Genomic DNA, 15,401 nt, shown 5'->3' with positions numbered 1-15,401 from the left:
GTCAGAAGCTTGTTGAGTGTCTGGTTCAGGTGCAATTTGCTAAGGGATGTATAGATGTATATAATTTTAACCCTATGTGGATTAGAGACCATTAAAAAGAAATTCACACTTGTGCAGCCAATTCTTGTTTTTCTTGTTTTAATTGTAATCCCAAATTACCATAACATTCATGCCCATGACGAGTAACTTCTGAGGACAACTGTACATTCATAGAGCCATCAGTCTATAGGCTACTTCCAGGTCCAGGTCACCCTATCCCACTGCTTTAATTATGCACACCAAGAAGGACCCCCATCTGTGTTTTTAGTCCAGGTGATGTTGTTCCTTGGTCTTTCTATTTATTGGCAGGTACTGAGTGAAAAGACAACCATCAGTTTCTGGGTTCTCTGTGTCATTATTCTATTTTCTAATATTTATTTATCTAAAAAAAACAACCAAAAGAAAACTTTCATCCAACTTTCATCTTGTGTCGGATTATTGGACTGTCAGGACTATATAGGTAGGTAAAACATACATTCTGAAAAACAAAGGCTGATTAATACAACAGGAAAATAGAGAGTGCATAATAAGAGTGTGACACCTTTTTGAACATATATATTTTTCTCCACTGACTGTATTTAACCTTAGATGAGAAATCCTAAATTGAGAATTTCTTGTGTTTTGTTTGCTTTTTTTATAAGTGGGGTGAAAGATATACAGCAGTCACTTATAAACTGGTGAAAGTTGCAATACAGTGTCAGTATTAAAGGAATTGATATATTGTTTTTAGAAAAGGCGCGAAATTTGGTGCATATACAAACAGCTTTTAGAGGATAGAAATACCAATAACAACAGGCTGTCTACATTTTTCACAAGTATTTTATAAAACCCTTAGCTACTAGGCTGTAAAAGTCACTCGTTGCTTTCAAAAGGGTACAAACATTGTAATTATCTGTGTAGTATTTAGCGTATTGGATGGCATGAAGCAGGATATCATGTCTCTCCCAACTCTAACATGCTTTCTCCTGCACTCTGTGTGGGCTACGCTACATTCGCTGATCAGTTTCCAGTTTCACCGCCTATTCTTCCAAGTTCTAAGAGTGCGGCCTGCATCTTTACATTAACTGTGAATGTGTGCGCATGTGTGTGTGCCTGTGTGTGTGCCTGTGTGTGTGTTTGTGCTTTAGAAGGTCTTGGTGTTTTAGCAGATTAGTTGGGAGCTATTTGCTGTTGTGTGGTCTGTGTCACATTTCTGCACTGGTGGCGATCCTCTTTTGCTGGTTTTACCTTTCTGTATCTACCCTTGTCATTTTCAGAAAGAGGCTATTCTGCATGGAGTGAATGAGCACAATCAACATGGAGAACAGCAAGGTGACCAGTCGTCCATGTAGAGCCTAAAATGAAAGTTTTTACCTCAGAACAAACGTGCAGTGTTTTTAAGAGCAGTCACTGGCAAATAAAGTCACTAATTGCTGCAGAGTGTTGTAGACATAACTGAAAAGAAGCATTTGTGTTCAACTACTGTGGCAAATGGAAATACCTATTCGTTTCAGTTCAATTTATATATTGCCAAATCACAACAACCTTTAACTCAAGGCGCCGTGAGTTTGAGTTTGTTTATTTAAATAAAAAGCAAAACAGATTTATTGTAAAATCCTTTTGCTACATGTGTTGAACTGCCCCTTAAAGCACTGCTCATCCCCGCTGTGTGCATGTCCCCAGCAGCCAGTGAAGGAGGTGCCCCCCCTGCCTCGCCACCCAACCCCTCTTCCTGTGACCTCTTCCTCTCTGACCCCTGCTGTCACTTCAAAACACCACACCACAGGCTCCATCCAGCATGTGCAGGTGGCCTCATCAGGTGACTAACACATCCAGCATATTTGCATTTATTTATGTATTTGTTAAAGTAATGTAAGAATATGAAAATGCAGCCATTACATGTGTAACTGACAGCCTTGTTCCTGTTCTTTTCTTATACTCATGATCACACTAGATATCTGCAGGTAACACAGGATTTCACATACAGATATATATGTAAGTATATATAATGTTTGTTTACTTGTTTACAGTGGTGACATCGTTCAGTCATCTGAGGCCTCCAGAGAGGGACCTCACACCGTTCTCTCAGATGAAGTCTGTTAAGTCTCTGAGGCATGCCGGCTTCACTGCGGTCTTCACTGGACAAGCGGTGAGCTGGCTGGTGCATTGTTATGTACCGTACTGTACTGTGTTACATATCAGTGTGGCTGTAGCTCAGGAGGTAGAGCAGGCCCTCTGCTAATTGGATGGTTGATGGTTCGATATCTGGCTGTTCCAGTCTGCATGCCAAAGTATCCTGAGCTAAGTACTGAACCCCAGGTTGTTCTCTGATGTTTTTCCATCTAAGTGTGAATGTTAGCTAGAAAACAATTAAGCAGATATGTGTGTGTATCTATCTATCTATCTATCTATCTATCTAAACATGTTGAGTGCTCGCATAGAGTAGAAAGGTGCTATGTAAGAACCAGCCTGTTCGTATATAGCACAAAAAATAACAATAAATTCGTTGTGAGCACCGCCCCCTATTTACACAATAACCCAGTCTAAAAGTTGATTCCCTGGTGCTGCTGATGGAAACCTGGAATGGACACATTCATCCATTTTTTAATCATCCATCCATCCATCCATTCTCATCTGTCTTCTGCTTCCTATTTAGGGTTGTTGGGGGCTGGAGCCTATCCCAGTGGATGCTGGGATATTATTCACAGATCATGATCTTCATCCCACGGAAATGACAGCAATTTCCTCTACATAACACCGTGTGACGTTAACAGAATGTAACCTGAAAAGTGAAGTGCCTTAAACTGAATTCTTCCAAATGACCAACAGGGGGCGACTCTGGCTTCAAAAAATCAGACTATCGTCTAACCTAACCCTAACGCAGACTGAGTCTATAGGGGAATGATATTATTTCGAACTGTGTAGGACCTTAGTAAACACATTTTGCCAATTATTGTTTTTAGACTTTATTATAACAGAAATATTTATTATAACAGAAAAGCTGAGAACTGAGGGGGAAGATACGCAGAAAATGACAACAGTGAATTGAAATCCCTGCCTCTACAATAGCCTTTCGAGAAATCAGTTATCTGTGCAACCCAGTGAGCTAAACCAGCAGTCTGATGAGTCTGACATCATCGTGAAAGAATAAACTGTCTTTATTAGGAAAAATGTTTATGAGGATTTAATTTCAGGGATTTTATCTTCAGAGCCGGAGCTCAGTACTTTCCCTCTGTCTCACATTATTGCGCGGTGACAGAAGCTTGACGGTGGGGAGGTGCCGGAGGAGTTACCGATTGTCGACGTGATCCTGGCTGACATTGACTCCCTCGTGCCGACACATGACGAAACAGGCCGTCCTATTGCCGAGTGGAAACGACAGGTGATGGTGCGGCAGCTGCAGGTCAGGCTACAGGATGATGAGGAACAGAGGAGACAGGTACTGTCCAGCTTTTATACTGCACTGTGTATACAAAATTCCCAAAGCGTTGAGCTACTTGCTTAAAATCCATATTGTTCCCTGTAACAGGACATAGCTAATGGCTACATGCCAGTTGATGGCTGGAAGTACTCCCAAGCCCACAACGCAGTCTTGGGACCCTTCGGTGAGCTCCTAACAGAGGATGACCTGGTGTACCTGCAGCAGCAGATTGAGTCTGTTTCACATCAGAAACGCTGCCAGGCGTATGAGCTGGAGCTGACCAGGCTGACTGAGGAGCTGAGGGCAATTTTACCTTATCCTATTGTCAACATTTCCCTCAACAGAGAGGTTCTGCAGCAGATGGACTCTGAGGGGAAAATGCAGCTGACTTTGCCAATCTGGTGCAGCCGTGTCTCAGAGATTATCAAGAATATGTCTCTCCTGGTGGCTAATCTGACTCAAATCACAGAAAAAGATGGTGAAATGGGGTTAGTGGAGGGCATGGTGGAAGGGATGAAGGGTTTACAGAAGATAAAAGGTAACCCAGGAATTGAACTGGGACAGGGATTAGTGCAACCAGGTCTAAACTCAGAGGAAGCCCATGTGGAGGCCTCCAGTGTATGTAGGATACCTCACATAGGGATGGCATCTGCTTTTAGCCATCGTTTGGAGAGCAACAGCTACAGAAGAGCACAAAGGGAAAAGGTGGAAAGGGAGATCCAGCAGTCTGGAGTCTCAGTTAGAAACCTCAGATCAACCTTTGAGGGTCAGATTGGTAGCATTTATCCCTTTGCTGGGGTTATAAAAGCAGGAGGGGGGTTGACAAACCAGGCTGTAAATGGAGCTTCAAGCGGAAAGAACAGTAATGTCAATACAAGCTTCAAATGTGAGGTTGACCAACCTGACACTCCTAAAACAGCTGCACCTGTAATGGAAACGACCAGCTTAAGAAAAGAGCGAATCGTGGTGCTATTCCTGAGCCACTGGAAGAAATCTGCATATGCTATTACAGTGAGAGCAGCAAGGCAGAGGCAGGGACAGGCTGCAGCGCCAGGAAGAGTGACAGAAGCACAGCCCCAACAGAAAATCCCCTCTATGTTTCAGTTCTGCCAACAACGAGGTGCTGTGGATAAAATGCTGAACTCCTGGAGAAATAAACTAGAACTTAGAGAAGTGCAACCTTTACCTTCCTTTAGCGTTTCACAAAATCCTCCACTTTGTGTAACCTACTCCCCAGAACAATTCCTTCCAGATGTGGATGGTGTTGCAGTGAGCCATGACACCTTGACCCTCGATCTCTTTATGCTGGGTTACTTTCACATCTTAGAGCAGGATTTGTCAGCTGAGGAGAGGAAGATGAGGCACCTCCTTTGCTTTGAGGTCTTTGACCGTGTTGGCAGTTTTCCTTGGGAGAAGGTGCGGGACTTCCATAAGGCTGTCCTCCAGGAGATCCAGGCTGGGAAGCGACAGTGGAGCGACGGCTTCGAGGACATCAAATTTCACTTCTTTGGTGATTCAAATCCATGTCACTGTCCACCACCATCATCATCATCATTGCTGCCAGATTCCAAATTAGTACCCAAAGTTATAGTTCAAAGTGCTACTCCAGATGAGCGCTGCAGTGACACAGACTTCTCCTGCTTCCACAATGAAGACATTTGTAAATATATTGACCGCAGTTTTGCTTTCTGGAAAGAGAAGGAGGCGGAGTTGTTTGACTTTGAACATTAAGTCTGCTTGTTAAACGTGATGCTTTTGCACAGATTGATGTTGGTGTGTTTGTTTTGTTGAACTAATAAATTTTGTAGCAGTATTAAAAGGTGTGACTGATAAATAGATGTAGTTATTGTGTAGCTAGAAAATAATGTAAAAAAAATGTGATTTCCCATGTTGTAACACTGACAAAGTTACAGCAAACATTTCATACAGTTTAGATACTGTTTTCAGTTTACATAATTTGAGAGATCATTGCAATTTGTTCGGACTCTATTTAAAAGGACAGTGCAGTAAAAATACATATTGAAAGGAGTTTGATGATCATGTTAAATGTGTCCCAACACATGAAAACAATATGTTCTCGGCTGTGTAAAGTGACAGCATCTCTTATTAACAACACACACTGTGTAAAAGTCGGCTACCCTGTGTTAGAAACCAGAAAGTGCTGAGTTTGAAAGGCAGGGAGGATCTGATAAAATATGTAGATGCAAAAGATGCATGTGCCTCTCAAACCGCAGTTATGTTAGAACGGAAGTGCATCTCCTGTCAGTTCTAAGATTTTATGTATTGGGACTTAATAGAGAAATACAAAACATGAAACATTACACTGTAAACATTAAGCCAAGATGCAGGAGAAATGTAGTACACTGTCACCATCTTCAATGGAAATAAGAGGTTAAGTAGCAGTCACGTGCTACTAATCAAATACACTTAATTAACTGATAATCAGCCAGTGTGAGCGCCTCTATAAAAGCAGAGGTTTTGGCAGTCTGCTGCTTTGGAACATTGAGCATTGAGGTGTTTGTTATTACAATGCCAAAGAGGAAAGAAATAAGCAGTAACCTTAGAATAGCGACTATTGTTGCCCATCAATCTGGGAAGTGTTAGTTTAAGGCCTTTTCCAAACAGCCAATCTTCCCAGGAGTGGATGTTCGAGAAAATACAGCCCAAGGTCAAATTGCAGAAAGGGTTGTCAAGAGAAAGCCTCTCCTTAAAAAGAACATGGCTGCATGGCTTAGGTTTGCAGAGTTGTATCTTTAACAATAAGCTTAGGACCGCACAGCACCACGTTTGGCAAAAACCAAACACAGCATAGCAGCACAAACATCTGGCTTGAACGACGAGTCAGCATACAGAGAGGACTTGCAACAGCTAACGGACTAGTGTAGAGTCAACAACCTGTCTCTGAATGTGGACAAAACAAAAGAGATGATTGTTGACTTCAGGAAAGCACACAGAGATCACTGTCCACTTAACATTTATGGATCCTCTGTGGAGGTCATCAAGAGCACCAGATTCCTTGGTGTCCACCTGGCGGAGAACCTCTCCTGGTCCCTCAACACCAACCCCCACAGACCCCTCACACACACTCTTCACCGTGCTGCCTTCTCGCAAGAGGTATCGGAGCATCCGGGCCCTCACTGCCAGACTGCCAGAATCACTCGCACACATACACAAACAAACAAAGGCAGGCACGCACCAAGTTCCTTTTGCGCAGTACTCAGTATTTTGCACATTTCCACTGCACTGTCTTGTGTCTGTATCGTCCTGTTATGTCTAGTGTCTTGTCTTGTTTTTTTGTTTGTTTTTTATTTGCAATTTTTGCACATTGCACTTTACATCGACCTGTGTTGATTGTCTGTTACATGTCATATGTAGCACCATGGTCTCGGAGGAACATTGTCTCGTTTCACTCTGTGCTGTACCACTTTACATGGTTGAAATGAAAATAAAAAAACACTTGACCTGACTTGTCTCATGGCCACAAGTCACGGGCACCTTGCAGGGATTGAGCTGACTGTGAATCCTCTGTATGCCTCTGTATCAGCCATTATCTGAGAGCTAAAGTTTGGCTAAAACTGGAGTCACGTAACAGACAATGATCCCAAGCACAGCAGCAAATCTGCAACAGAATGGCTGAAAAAGAAAAGAATCAAGATGTTGCAATGGCTAAATCAGGTTGCGTGGTGGGACCTTAAAAGAGCTGTGAATAAATGAATAGCTGTATAATGTAATGAAATGCAGTAATGTAGTCAAGACGAGTGGACCAAAATCCCCCCACAACAATGTCATACAGAAAAAAGCACTTCACCTTCTTGCTGCTACAATTTGACTTTTTTATTAAATAAACAATAACACCCTGCAATATGTCCAGTGTTGTTGTTCATCTTAGTTTTTATTTACCTCATTTTATGACCAGATAAATTTTTAGTCATATCACAATAGGTAAAACCTTAAAAATGACAGAGGCTGGACTTTCTTTTTACCACGACTCTATGTGCAGACGTGATGCTATAGACAGAGTGCCCCTAACACATTTTCATTAGCTATTCGGCTTTTAATCTGAAGTGATTTTTATTAATTTGTCAAATATATCAAAGGTACAATGATGGAAAACCCCTCAAATACTAAAGTAACAGTATCCTCATACTGTTTAGGGCAGGAGTCTCCATGGGCTACAATGTGCTCTGCAAAGAGCATAAGAAGGAGGAAGAGGAAAATCTGGAGAGTTGGAGGTAAACACTGGAGAGAAGAGGAATGAAAGTCAGCAGAAGCAAGACGGAATACATGTGTGTGAACGAGTGGAAAGCTGAACATTCAAGGAGTAGAGGTAGTGAAAGTAGATGACATTAAATACCTGGGGTCAGCCGTCTAAAGAAACAGACAGTGCACAAGAGACAGTGAAGAAGAGAGTGCAGGCAGGTTAGAGTGGGTGGAGACAAGGGTCAGGGGTGATTTGTGGATTTGGATAGCAGCAAGTATGAAAGGGAAGGTTTTCTTTCTTGTTGACAGCGGCACCGACAAAAAGACAAGAGACAAAGTTGGAGGTGGCAGAGCTGAAGATGTTGAGATTGTCACTGGAAGTGAGCAGGATGGACAAGATCAGAAATGAGTACATCAGAGGGACAGCTCAGGTTGAGTCGTTTGGACATTTGCAGAATGAGGAACAGTGGATATACTGGACAAAGGGTGTTAAATATGGAGCTGCCAGGCAGGAGGAAAAGAGGAACACCTCAGAGAAGATCCATGGATGTAGTAAAGAAGGACACACAGAGTTTTGTTGAGACAGAAGTGGATGCTAAAGATAGGGTTAAATGGGTGGTGGATGATCCGTGTTGACGACCCCTGAAGGGAGCACTCCCTTCAGGGTGGAAACAGTGAGAAACTGTACTATGATATATAAATACTTACTTGTGAGTAAATGAATTGCATTTAATTTTTTTTATAATAGAGGAGCATGGAGCAAATGCACAAAATGTGTAAAGTTTAGCGTCATAAATGACAACAGACTATAATCTTCTCATGGGAGAAGTCATGGCAAACGAATTTCTCATGTTTTTGTTTTAAAAATGAATAAAATTATTAAATTGTTTACGATGTTTCAAACAGGATAACTGATCATTAACTTCTTAGAACTCAGAACTAGTCATTAGCAGTGTTGCTGGGCATTTTAATTCATACTAACATCCCATTTTAGGAAATGATACTGAATATACCTTAAAGTTACATTTAAATGTTTTATATGGCTGGTGAATAAATAAAAATTACATTTATTAAATTAATGTATTTTTAAAATCGTCTCTTAGGTGTTTCTCTTATTTACCTTAAACTAAAAATCATGGGCGTTTTTAATTAGTTTATGTCCAAGAAAAAACAAAAAAACAAAACATAGTACAGCTTCAGGCCCAATAGAAAGGTGAGGGACTGCGATAGGTGAGGTCGCGCAGGCGCACAAGCTTCCTAAATTGACAGGAGGATGCTGAGCTGCATTCCCATCATTCTGTGAGTAGAGGAGGATCCCCCTGCGCAGGCATAGCGGGCGAGACACCGAGCGATAAAAACATATAAAAATAATCCAAGTCGAGCTGTTTATCTGCCACCATGTCCGCTGGAGGAGACCTGGGGAACCCCCTGAGGAAATTTAAACTCGTGTTTTTGGGAGAGCAGAGCGGTGAGTCAGAGCTCGGGCGGGTTTGGGTCATCCTTATCAAACATGCGCATATATCGAGGGCCATGTATGCAATCCGTGATCATTTTGGGAAGTTTAAAGTGAATCCAGAAGATGTTTCTAGTGGCTTTGCTATATTAGACGCCCATGTTGCCCCTGGCATAATTTGTAGCTGTGGAAATTTTGATTAACCTTTGAAGAAAAAGAAAGAGAAATGGCTCGGATATAAACGCAGATTCTTGTATATCACCTAGAGTGCTTTTTTGTTGTTGTTTTTTACTTGCCGCAAAGTGCCATCATTGGAAGCAGGCGCTGGGAATTGTGGTGTTTTGATGTGCTGCAGTGACCAACAAATATGCCCAGCCTTTTCCAGATAACGCTATATTTCCCCACACATCGCTTATTTCTGACACAAACGACCCTTTATTGTGTTATATGACAGCGTTTAACATTTCCCCACCACTCGATGGCTATTATTTTTTTCTTTTTAAAGAAGAAGATAATAAGCGGTCCCCCATGTGTCAGTTCGGGACACACCCAAGGCTGGCGATGTCTGTAGCATCTCTAAACCTCGCGGTCTCCGATTCGGTCCCATAAATAATCAAATAAAAGAAAAAAAAACGAGAGCTTGACAGCGCCACGATAATATACCAGGACTATTTAATTCAATAATCCGTGTATTCAGGGTGTTATCGGCTGTGTATGTGCGTTGATGTGATGGCACAAATTCAGGAGGAGCGGATCGATAATGGTTTAGCGCTGTAAAGCTGCCCGAATACGTGTTCAGACATCAGACATCCAGAGTGGCAGCAGAGGAGCTCTTATCCCATCAAAAGCACGAGCAAAGACTAGAAAAACACATAATTAGGCCTAATATGACAGAAGCTTGGCCTGTTTGTGTCTTACATTGTGATGCTTTAGTGTGTGTGTGCGTGTGTGTGCTGCATGTCTAAGACAGAGCTGTGTGTCGACTGAAAAAAAGCCTCACGGTGTGTTTGCGTGGCCTGTACTGCAACGTTGCTGTCCACGGTGCTGAAAGGAGGCCTGGTGTGGCCACTGCCCATCGCTGGCTTCAGGAGTACTGCTGTCTGCGTACTGTGCATGAGGCCCTTCTGGAAAGAAAAAAAAAAAAGTCCTGTCCTCACTCATGTGCGGATCTGATGTAAAATGGTGCTGCTGGGAGGGATGTAAATAAAAATGGAGATCACTAGGCTCACCTTGATCCTCTGAGATCAAGTCTCCTTCGGCATCAGTCCAGTGAGCATTAATAGCCGGTCTTTTTGTTACCGTGGTCACATTTCTGGACACAGTTTGTGTTTTCGTTGCAGTCACCTCTCACATTATTTTCAAGGATAAAAGACAGGATGGGAGGGGGAAGACTACTTATTGTATTTAAATTGTTCACCTTTGGTTGTATGGTAAAACTATAGCACTGAGTAGTGTTGGAAATACACAAAAAAGAAAGGAAAATGCAAAGGAGAAAGAGAAGGCGAAGAAAATACACACATAAATCATGACTAAATGGGAAAACACATAAACGATTAGCACAAAACATACAGACATTTCACAAAAAACAATGTCGCAACATGAATTTGAGATTTTGGTTCTTATCTGAAACCTTGAAGTGGAATAACATTTGAATTTCACTTTAGATGTTTGCATTGTTTAGAGGCGTACATGTTTCTGTGAAGAGGAACATTTACACATTTGATAACAGGAAATCTAAGATAGCAGATTTTTCTTACTTTGAACTGAAATCCATTTTGCTGCCCTTATTTTGAGCTATTCATTGATTCATACTCACATATTAACTCAGGCATATTTTTGGTGAATTACCGGGCAGATTTTGTTCCAGTGAGTCATGGATTTTTTCTCCCCCCCTCCTTAATTTCTTTTCATTTTTACTGGCTTGATAACTGGCACTGGTTAAATATTCATATATAACTGTGGTGTTGTCACATCAATGAAGCAAATTTTCATTATGTTGATTGAGATCATATATCGATGTGTCCGGACCCTGAAACCAACCTGTGTGTGCTCTGTTTTAGTGGGGAAAACGTCTCTCATCACTAGATTCATGTATGACAGCTTCGACAACACATATCAGGTGAGATCTGGAACAGATCCAGAACCTAAAAACAATTTAAATTATTAAGCAGCATTGATTGATGGCGTTGCTGATTAGCATCTATACGAAAGAGGTATTGGTGGTATTGCTTATAATTGTAAAAGAAATTCAATTTTTCTTTTGGAGGTTGAAGGTTAATATGGGACCGTTATTGCAGCGAGTGCTTTTTGGTCAAAAAAACTCAGTATATTAGATTTTCACAAATTATGTCCTGATCTGAATCATGCCATTTATTCAAACATGATTAGGAACAGCATTGCAGCACTATTAGTTTCTTTAAGAAGAGAAAATATATCATTCCTCCTTCGCCTTTCTCAGAAATTTGGTACATAACAAGTCAGAAGGATTGGGCCCTGAGGGCAGCACAAATTAAATTAGTGTTTCAGTCAGATTCAATTTCTGTGCTTGTTGGCTCCCTTTTTCCCCCTTTCTTAACAGCTTTATGTATTTGAACAAAAATCACTCTGCTAGAGACAACAGATGGTGCAGAGAAACATTTACATTTTAATGTCTGGGTTTTTGCTGATGATTTTCTCCCCCTCTTTTGCTCTTTCCTCTCCACAGGCGACCATTGGAATTGACTTCCTATCGAAGACAATGTACCTGGAGGACCGGACAGTAGGAAACCTTGATCTTCATTTTTAAAATTCTCATTTCTAAATACATGCGCAGATGACTTGAGGTTTTAAGTAGGAAACAGCCCAATTTCTTCTCTGCTTTGACTAATCCTTGATTTGATTTGCTTAATTATTCCCTTCCGTCACACACTAATGTGATTATGTTATGGTTATTTCTGGTAGTAACAGCTTTGGTGAGCTGACTTTTCTGGCCCTAATAACTCAAAGCCTTACCCATGGATCATCTGCTTTAGCCAGTATTAATACTTTTTCTTTGTCAGGATATTATTGTGCTCTGCCAGCCTGCACAGGAGCTGATACTGGCTTATCCTCCTGGAAGTGTACTTATAGGCTATGTGTGGTGTGGCAGTTTATGCTGAAGGCGCGTGTGTGTCTGTGTGTGTGTGTACACATGCAGGTAAGGCTGCAGCTGTGGGACACAGCTGGACAAGAGCGTTTCAGGAGCCTCATTCCGAGCTACATACGAGACTCGACGGTGGCTGTGGTTGTCTATGACATTACAAGTAAGCGGAAAGCTGTAGCCTGTGTATGATATACATGATACATTTGTATGTTTCTGTGTTAAACGGACAAACACTTGAGTAAAAACATATAGTTTTCTGTTGGGTTTTTGAGACAAAAAAGCTGTATGTAATAAGAAACTCTGGGCTCCACAGATGTAAATTCATTCCAGCAGACCTGCAAATGGATTGACGATGTCAGGACAGAGAGAGGAAGTGATGTCATCATCATGCTAGTAGGCAACAAGACAGACCTGGAAGAGAAAAGGTAAAGGTGGTGGCTTGTAATCATCTCTAACATTTAGCTACAGTCTTCGACATGGAGGTTTTGTTCATTAAATGAGCAAAAAAGCTGTTTGAAGCAACACGTCAATGCCGAATAAATTAGCCCGAGATGCTGAGTCTGGCTTGATTTTCCTGCAGGCAAATCACGATCGAGGAAGGAGAGCAGAGAGCCAAAGAACTGAACGTCATGTTCATCGAGACCAGTGCCAAGACAGGCTGCAATGTCAAACAGGTGATCCCTGCAGTTTTACCAGATTTCACAGCATTTTTGCCATCACTTGATTTCAGAGTCTCTGCCAATCCCCAAATCCCTCCAAGGTGAGCACGCCACCACACAGATAAATCAAATGTTTAAATATGGACATTGTTGCTAAAATGTGCATTCCGTATTTAGTTCTTGCTGGCTAAAGATGAATGAAAAGAAAAAACAAAAGCTAGTTTACCGATATCTATCTAGTACATTTACTCAACTACTGCACTGAAGCACACATCGAAGGCACTAACATTTAATGTTACTAGCTATACCACTTAACATCCAGCACAATTTTGGAAAATATCAAACTTTTTACTTCAATAGATTGATCTTACTGCTGTAGTTATATTTTAGAAATTCAAAATTTTAAAGTAAATCTTCAAATCAGGCCAGCTTCAACAAGCGCTATAGTGGACATTTTTTGTGTTGCATTGCTACTTTTATTCAATACTTCCTTCATCACCTTCAGCATAGATATTAAGTAAACATCAAGGCTAGTATTAGTCAAGGGGTAACATGATACAAAAAAAGCTCCCATCTTCCCAAAAATAATTTTTCACACATCTTGTGATGCACTCCCCCTCCCTCCCCCCTCCCCATTTTTAAGTTTTACAATTTTTTCGTGCCCGCTGCCTCCTGCTCTTTAACCTCCTCCCTCTTGTTCTCCTCCTAGCTGTTTCGTCGAGTTGCAGCAGCCCTACCTGGAATGGAAAGCCTGGACGATGCAAATCCTGAAGGCAGTATCCTTTACAGCCGCCGTGACTCACCATGCCGATAGCCAAACAGCCCAGCAATAGGCAGCTTATTTTTAATCTCTTAGTGGCTGCTGGCACACGTACAGATAGACTGCCGAGGAATCAGCCATTAAACCTTTTATGCTTAATAGAGGAGGAACACACAGAGCCAGGAAGATGGTGTGGATGCACAGGCACAGCACCACATAGTGGCTGACAGGGAAGTGACAGCAGAGGAGGGTGTGTGATGGAGGATGGTTGTGTAAGGAAGGTGAGGGATTCTTATCAATAAATGGGAATTATTATATGGAAACTTACAAACCAAGAAACATTTAACTTTAAAGAAGTGCCCTTAAATTGTAGTATAACATATGGATTTGTCTATACTATGAAGCTCAACATATTTTGGTTTGTCTACAGGTCTTGAGGATTGTGGGGAAAACATGGGGCAAAGTTTTTGGGGCCTCAGATGGAGCTGCATAACATTGGATCAGACAAAAAACTACAACTATGGAGGGGAAGGAGATAGAAACAAGTAGTTGTAGCATGCAGGACCTGAGTCCACATTAGCTTATGGGAATCTTTGACTATCATTTGTGGCATGTCTAGGCCAAGTAGTTTACTTCGCCATGTGACTTTTCCTTAACGTGCCAATTTCCAGTGATTGACATCAAGCTGGACAAGCCAGCGGAACCAGCTGTGCCTGAGGGCGGGTGCTCATGTTAATGCAGAGCTGCACTTGGACAGCTCCCTTCACACCATAGGCTTGTTGTGTTGCTTACTACTGGTTAGCTTCCAGTTGACTTCTCCAATTGGATATAGGATGTGGGCCTTGTATCTGATTGGACAAATCAAATGTTATCTTTCAGTCTTGTTCAGTTGTAAAATATTGTATACTTTGTCAATATGTAAGTGACTGGAGGAGAAAAGGGAAGAAAACAATTGTTGCAATGAAAATGAACACACACACACTGAAAAAAACAGTTTGGAGAAAAATGAGGAAACCAATGGAGTTCTTTTCGCTGTTATGTTTTGTATTTTTTATATATAAAAAGGGAAAGCACCAAAAATGATGCCTAAACACAGAAGGAGAAATAGCAGGAGGGTCGGCCATTTTTCTAAATAGCTGAACATGTCTGAATGTCTGCAGCACGCATGCACGCTGATCTGATCTTTGACCTTTGGCCTGCCCTACAGGGTCTCCGTGCTCTGGAAGGAGGCTGACTATCTTAGAATGTTTTATAGCATCTCTCTATAGCATCTCATGACAAGACGTATCTCATTTGATATTCCCACAACTTCCAGTAGGATCACCTAACAGTAGCTGTGAAAATGTGGCACTCTATCTCTCTATGGGTTTAACTTTTATAGAACAAGCTGTACTGTGGTTAAAAAAGAAGTAATAAAGAGACAACTTACTATCACAACTCCCTAACCCTCCTAAAAGTCCTCTCCTCTTCCTTCTCTCCTCCCGCTATCCTTCTGTCCTTCCAGTCTCCCCATCCCTCCATCCCAGTAATACACATATAACAATCCACTGTAATGCACCGCACTGTATATAATAATGTAATATGTATGTTGTGAACGTCCCTCTGTAGAAGTGGTCCTTGTTCACCAGTATGAATAATGTAATAATGTTTAATGATTAATAAATTACAAATTAAAGGGCTTCACTCTCCTAACCATCAACATTTACCTGGTAGCACAATTATCTACTCTTCTATTTTATTTACTTTCTGTTTTTTTCTGAGAAAATGTG

General features: G+C 41.4%; 2 protein-coding genes across 2 annotated transcripts; both read left to right on the top strand.

Moving 5' to 3' along the window:
• Positions 1-1,320: 1,320 nt before the first annotated feature.
• On the top strand, positions 1,321-5,234 carry espnlb (espin like b; the record flags this gene model as incomplete). The annotated part of the gene is made up of 5 exons (XM_080907882.1): positions 1,321-1,350; positions 1,705-1,837; positions 2,049-2,167; positions 3,278-3,457; positions 3,548-5,234. 5 exons carry the CDS (start codon positions 1,321-1,323, stop codon positions 5,168-5,170), a joined length of 2,085 nt encoding a protein of 694 aa, XP_080764008.1. The 3' UTR covers positions 5,171-5,234.
• Positions 5,235-8,920: 3,686 nt separating this feature from the next.
• On the top strand, positions 8,921-15,320 carry rab6bb (RAB6B, member RAS oncogene family b). Its single transcript, XM_080861118.1, has 8 exons — positions 8,921-9,107; positions 11,153-11,211; positions 11,797-11,850; positions 12,268-12,373; positions 12,527-12,638; positions 12,794-12,887; positions 13,582-13,648; positions 14,304-15,320. The coding sequence occupies exons 1-8, from the start codon at positions 9,038-9,040 to the stop codon at positions 14,366-14,368; spliced, it is 627 nt and encodes a 208-aa protein (XP_080717244.1). The 5' UTR covers positions 8,921-9,037; the 3' UTR covers positions 14,369-15,320.
• Positions 15,321-15,401: the final 81 nt, after the last annotated feature.

This window comes from Rhamphochromis sp. 'chilingali', assembly GCF_963969265.1.
Source record: "Rhamphochromis sp. 'chilingali' genome assembly, chromosome: 16".
Classification (NCBI taxonomy): Eukaryota; Metazoa; Chordata; class Actinopteri; order Cichliformes; family Cichlidae; genus Rhamphochromis; species Rhamphochromis sp. 'chilingali'.
Note: the sequence above shows the minus strand (reverse complement) of the source record. Positions and strands in the feature narration are given on the sequence as shown.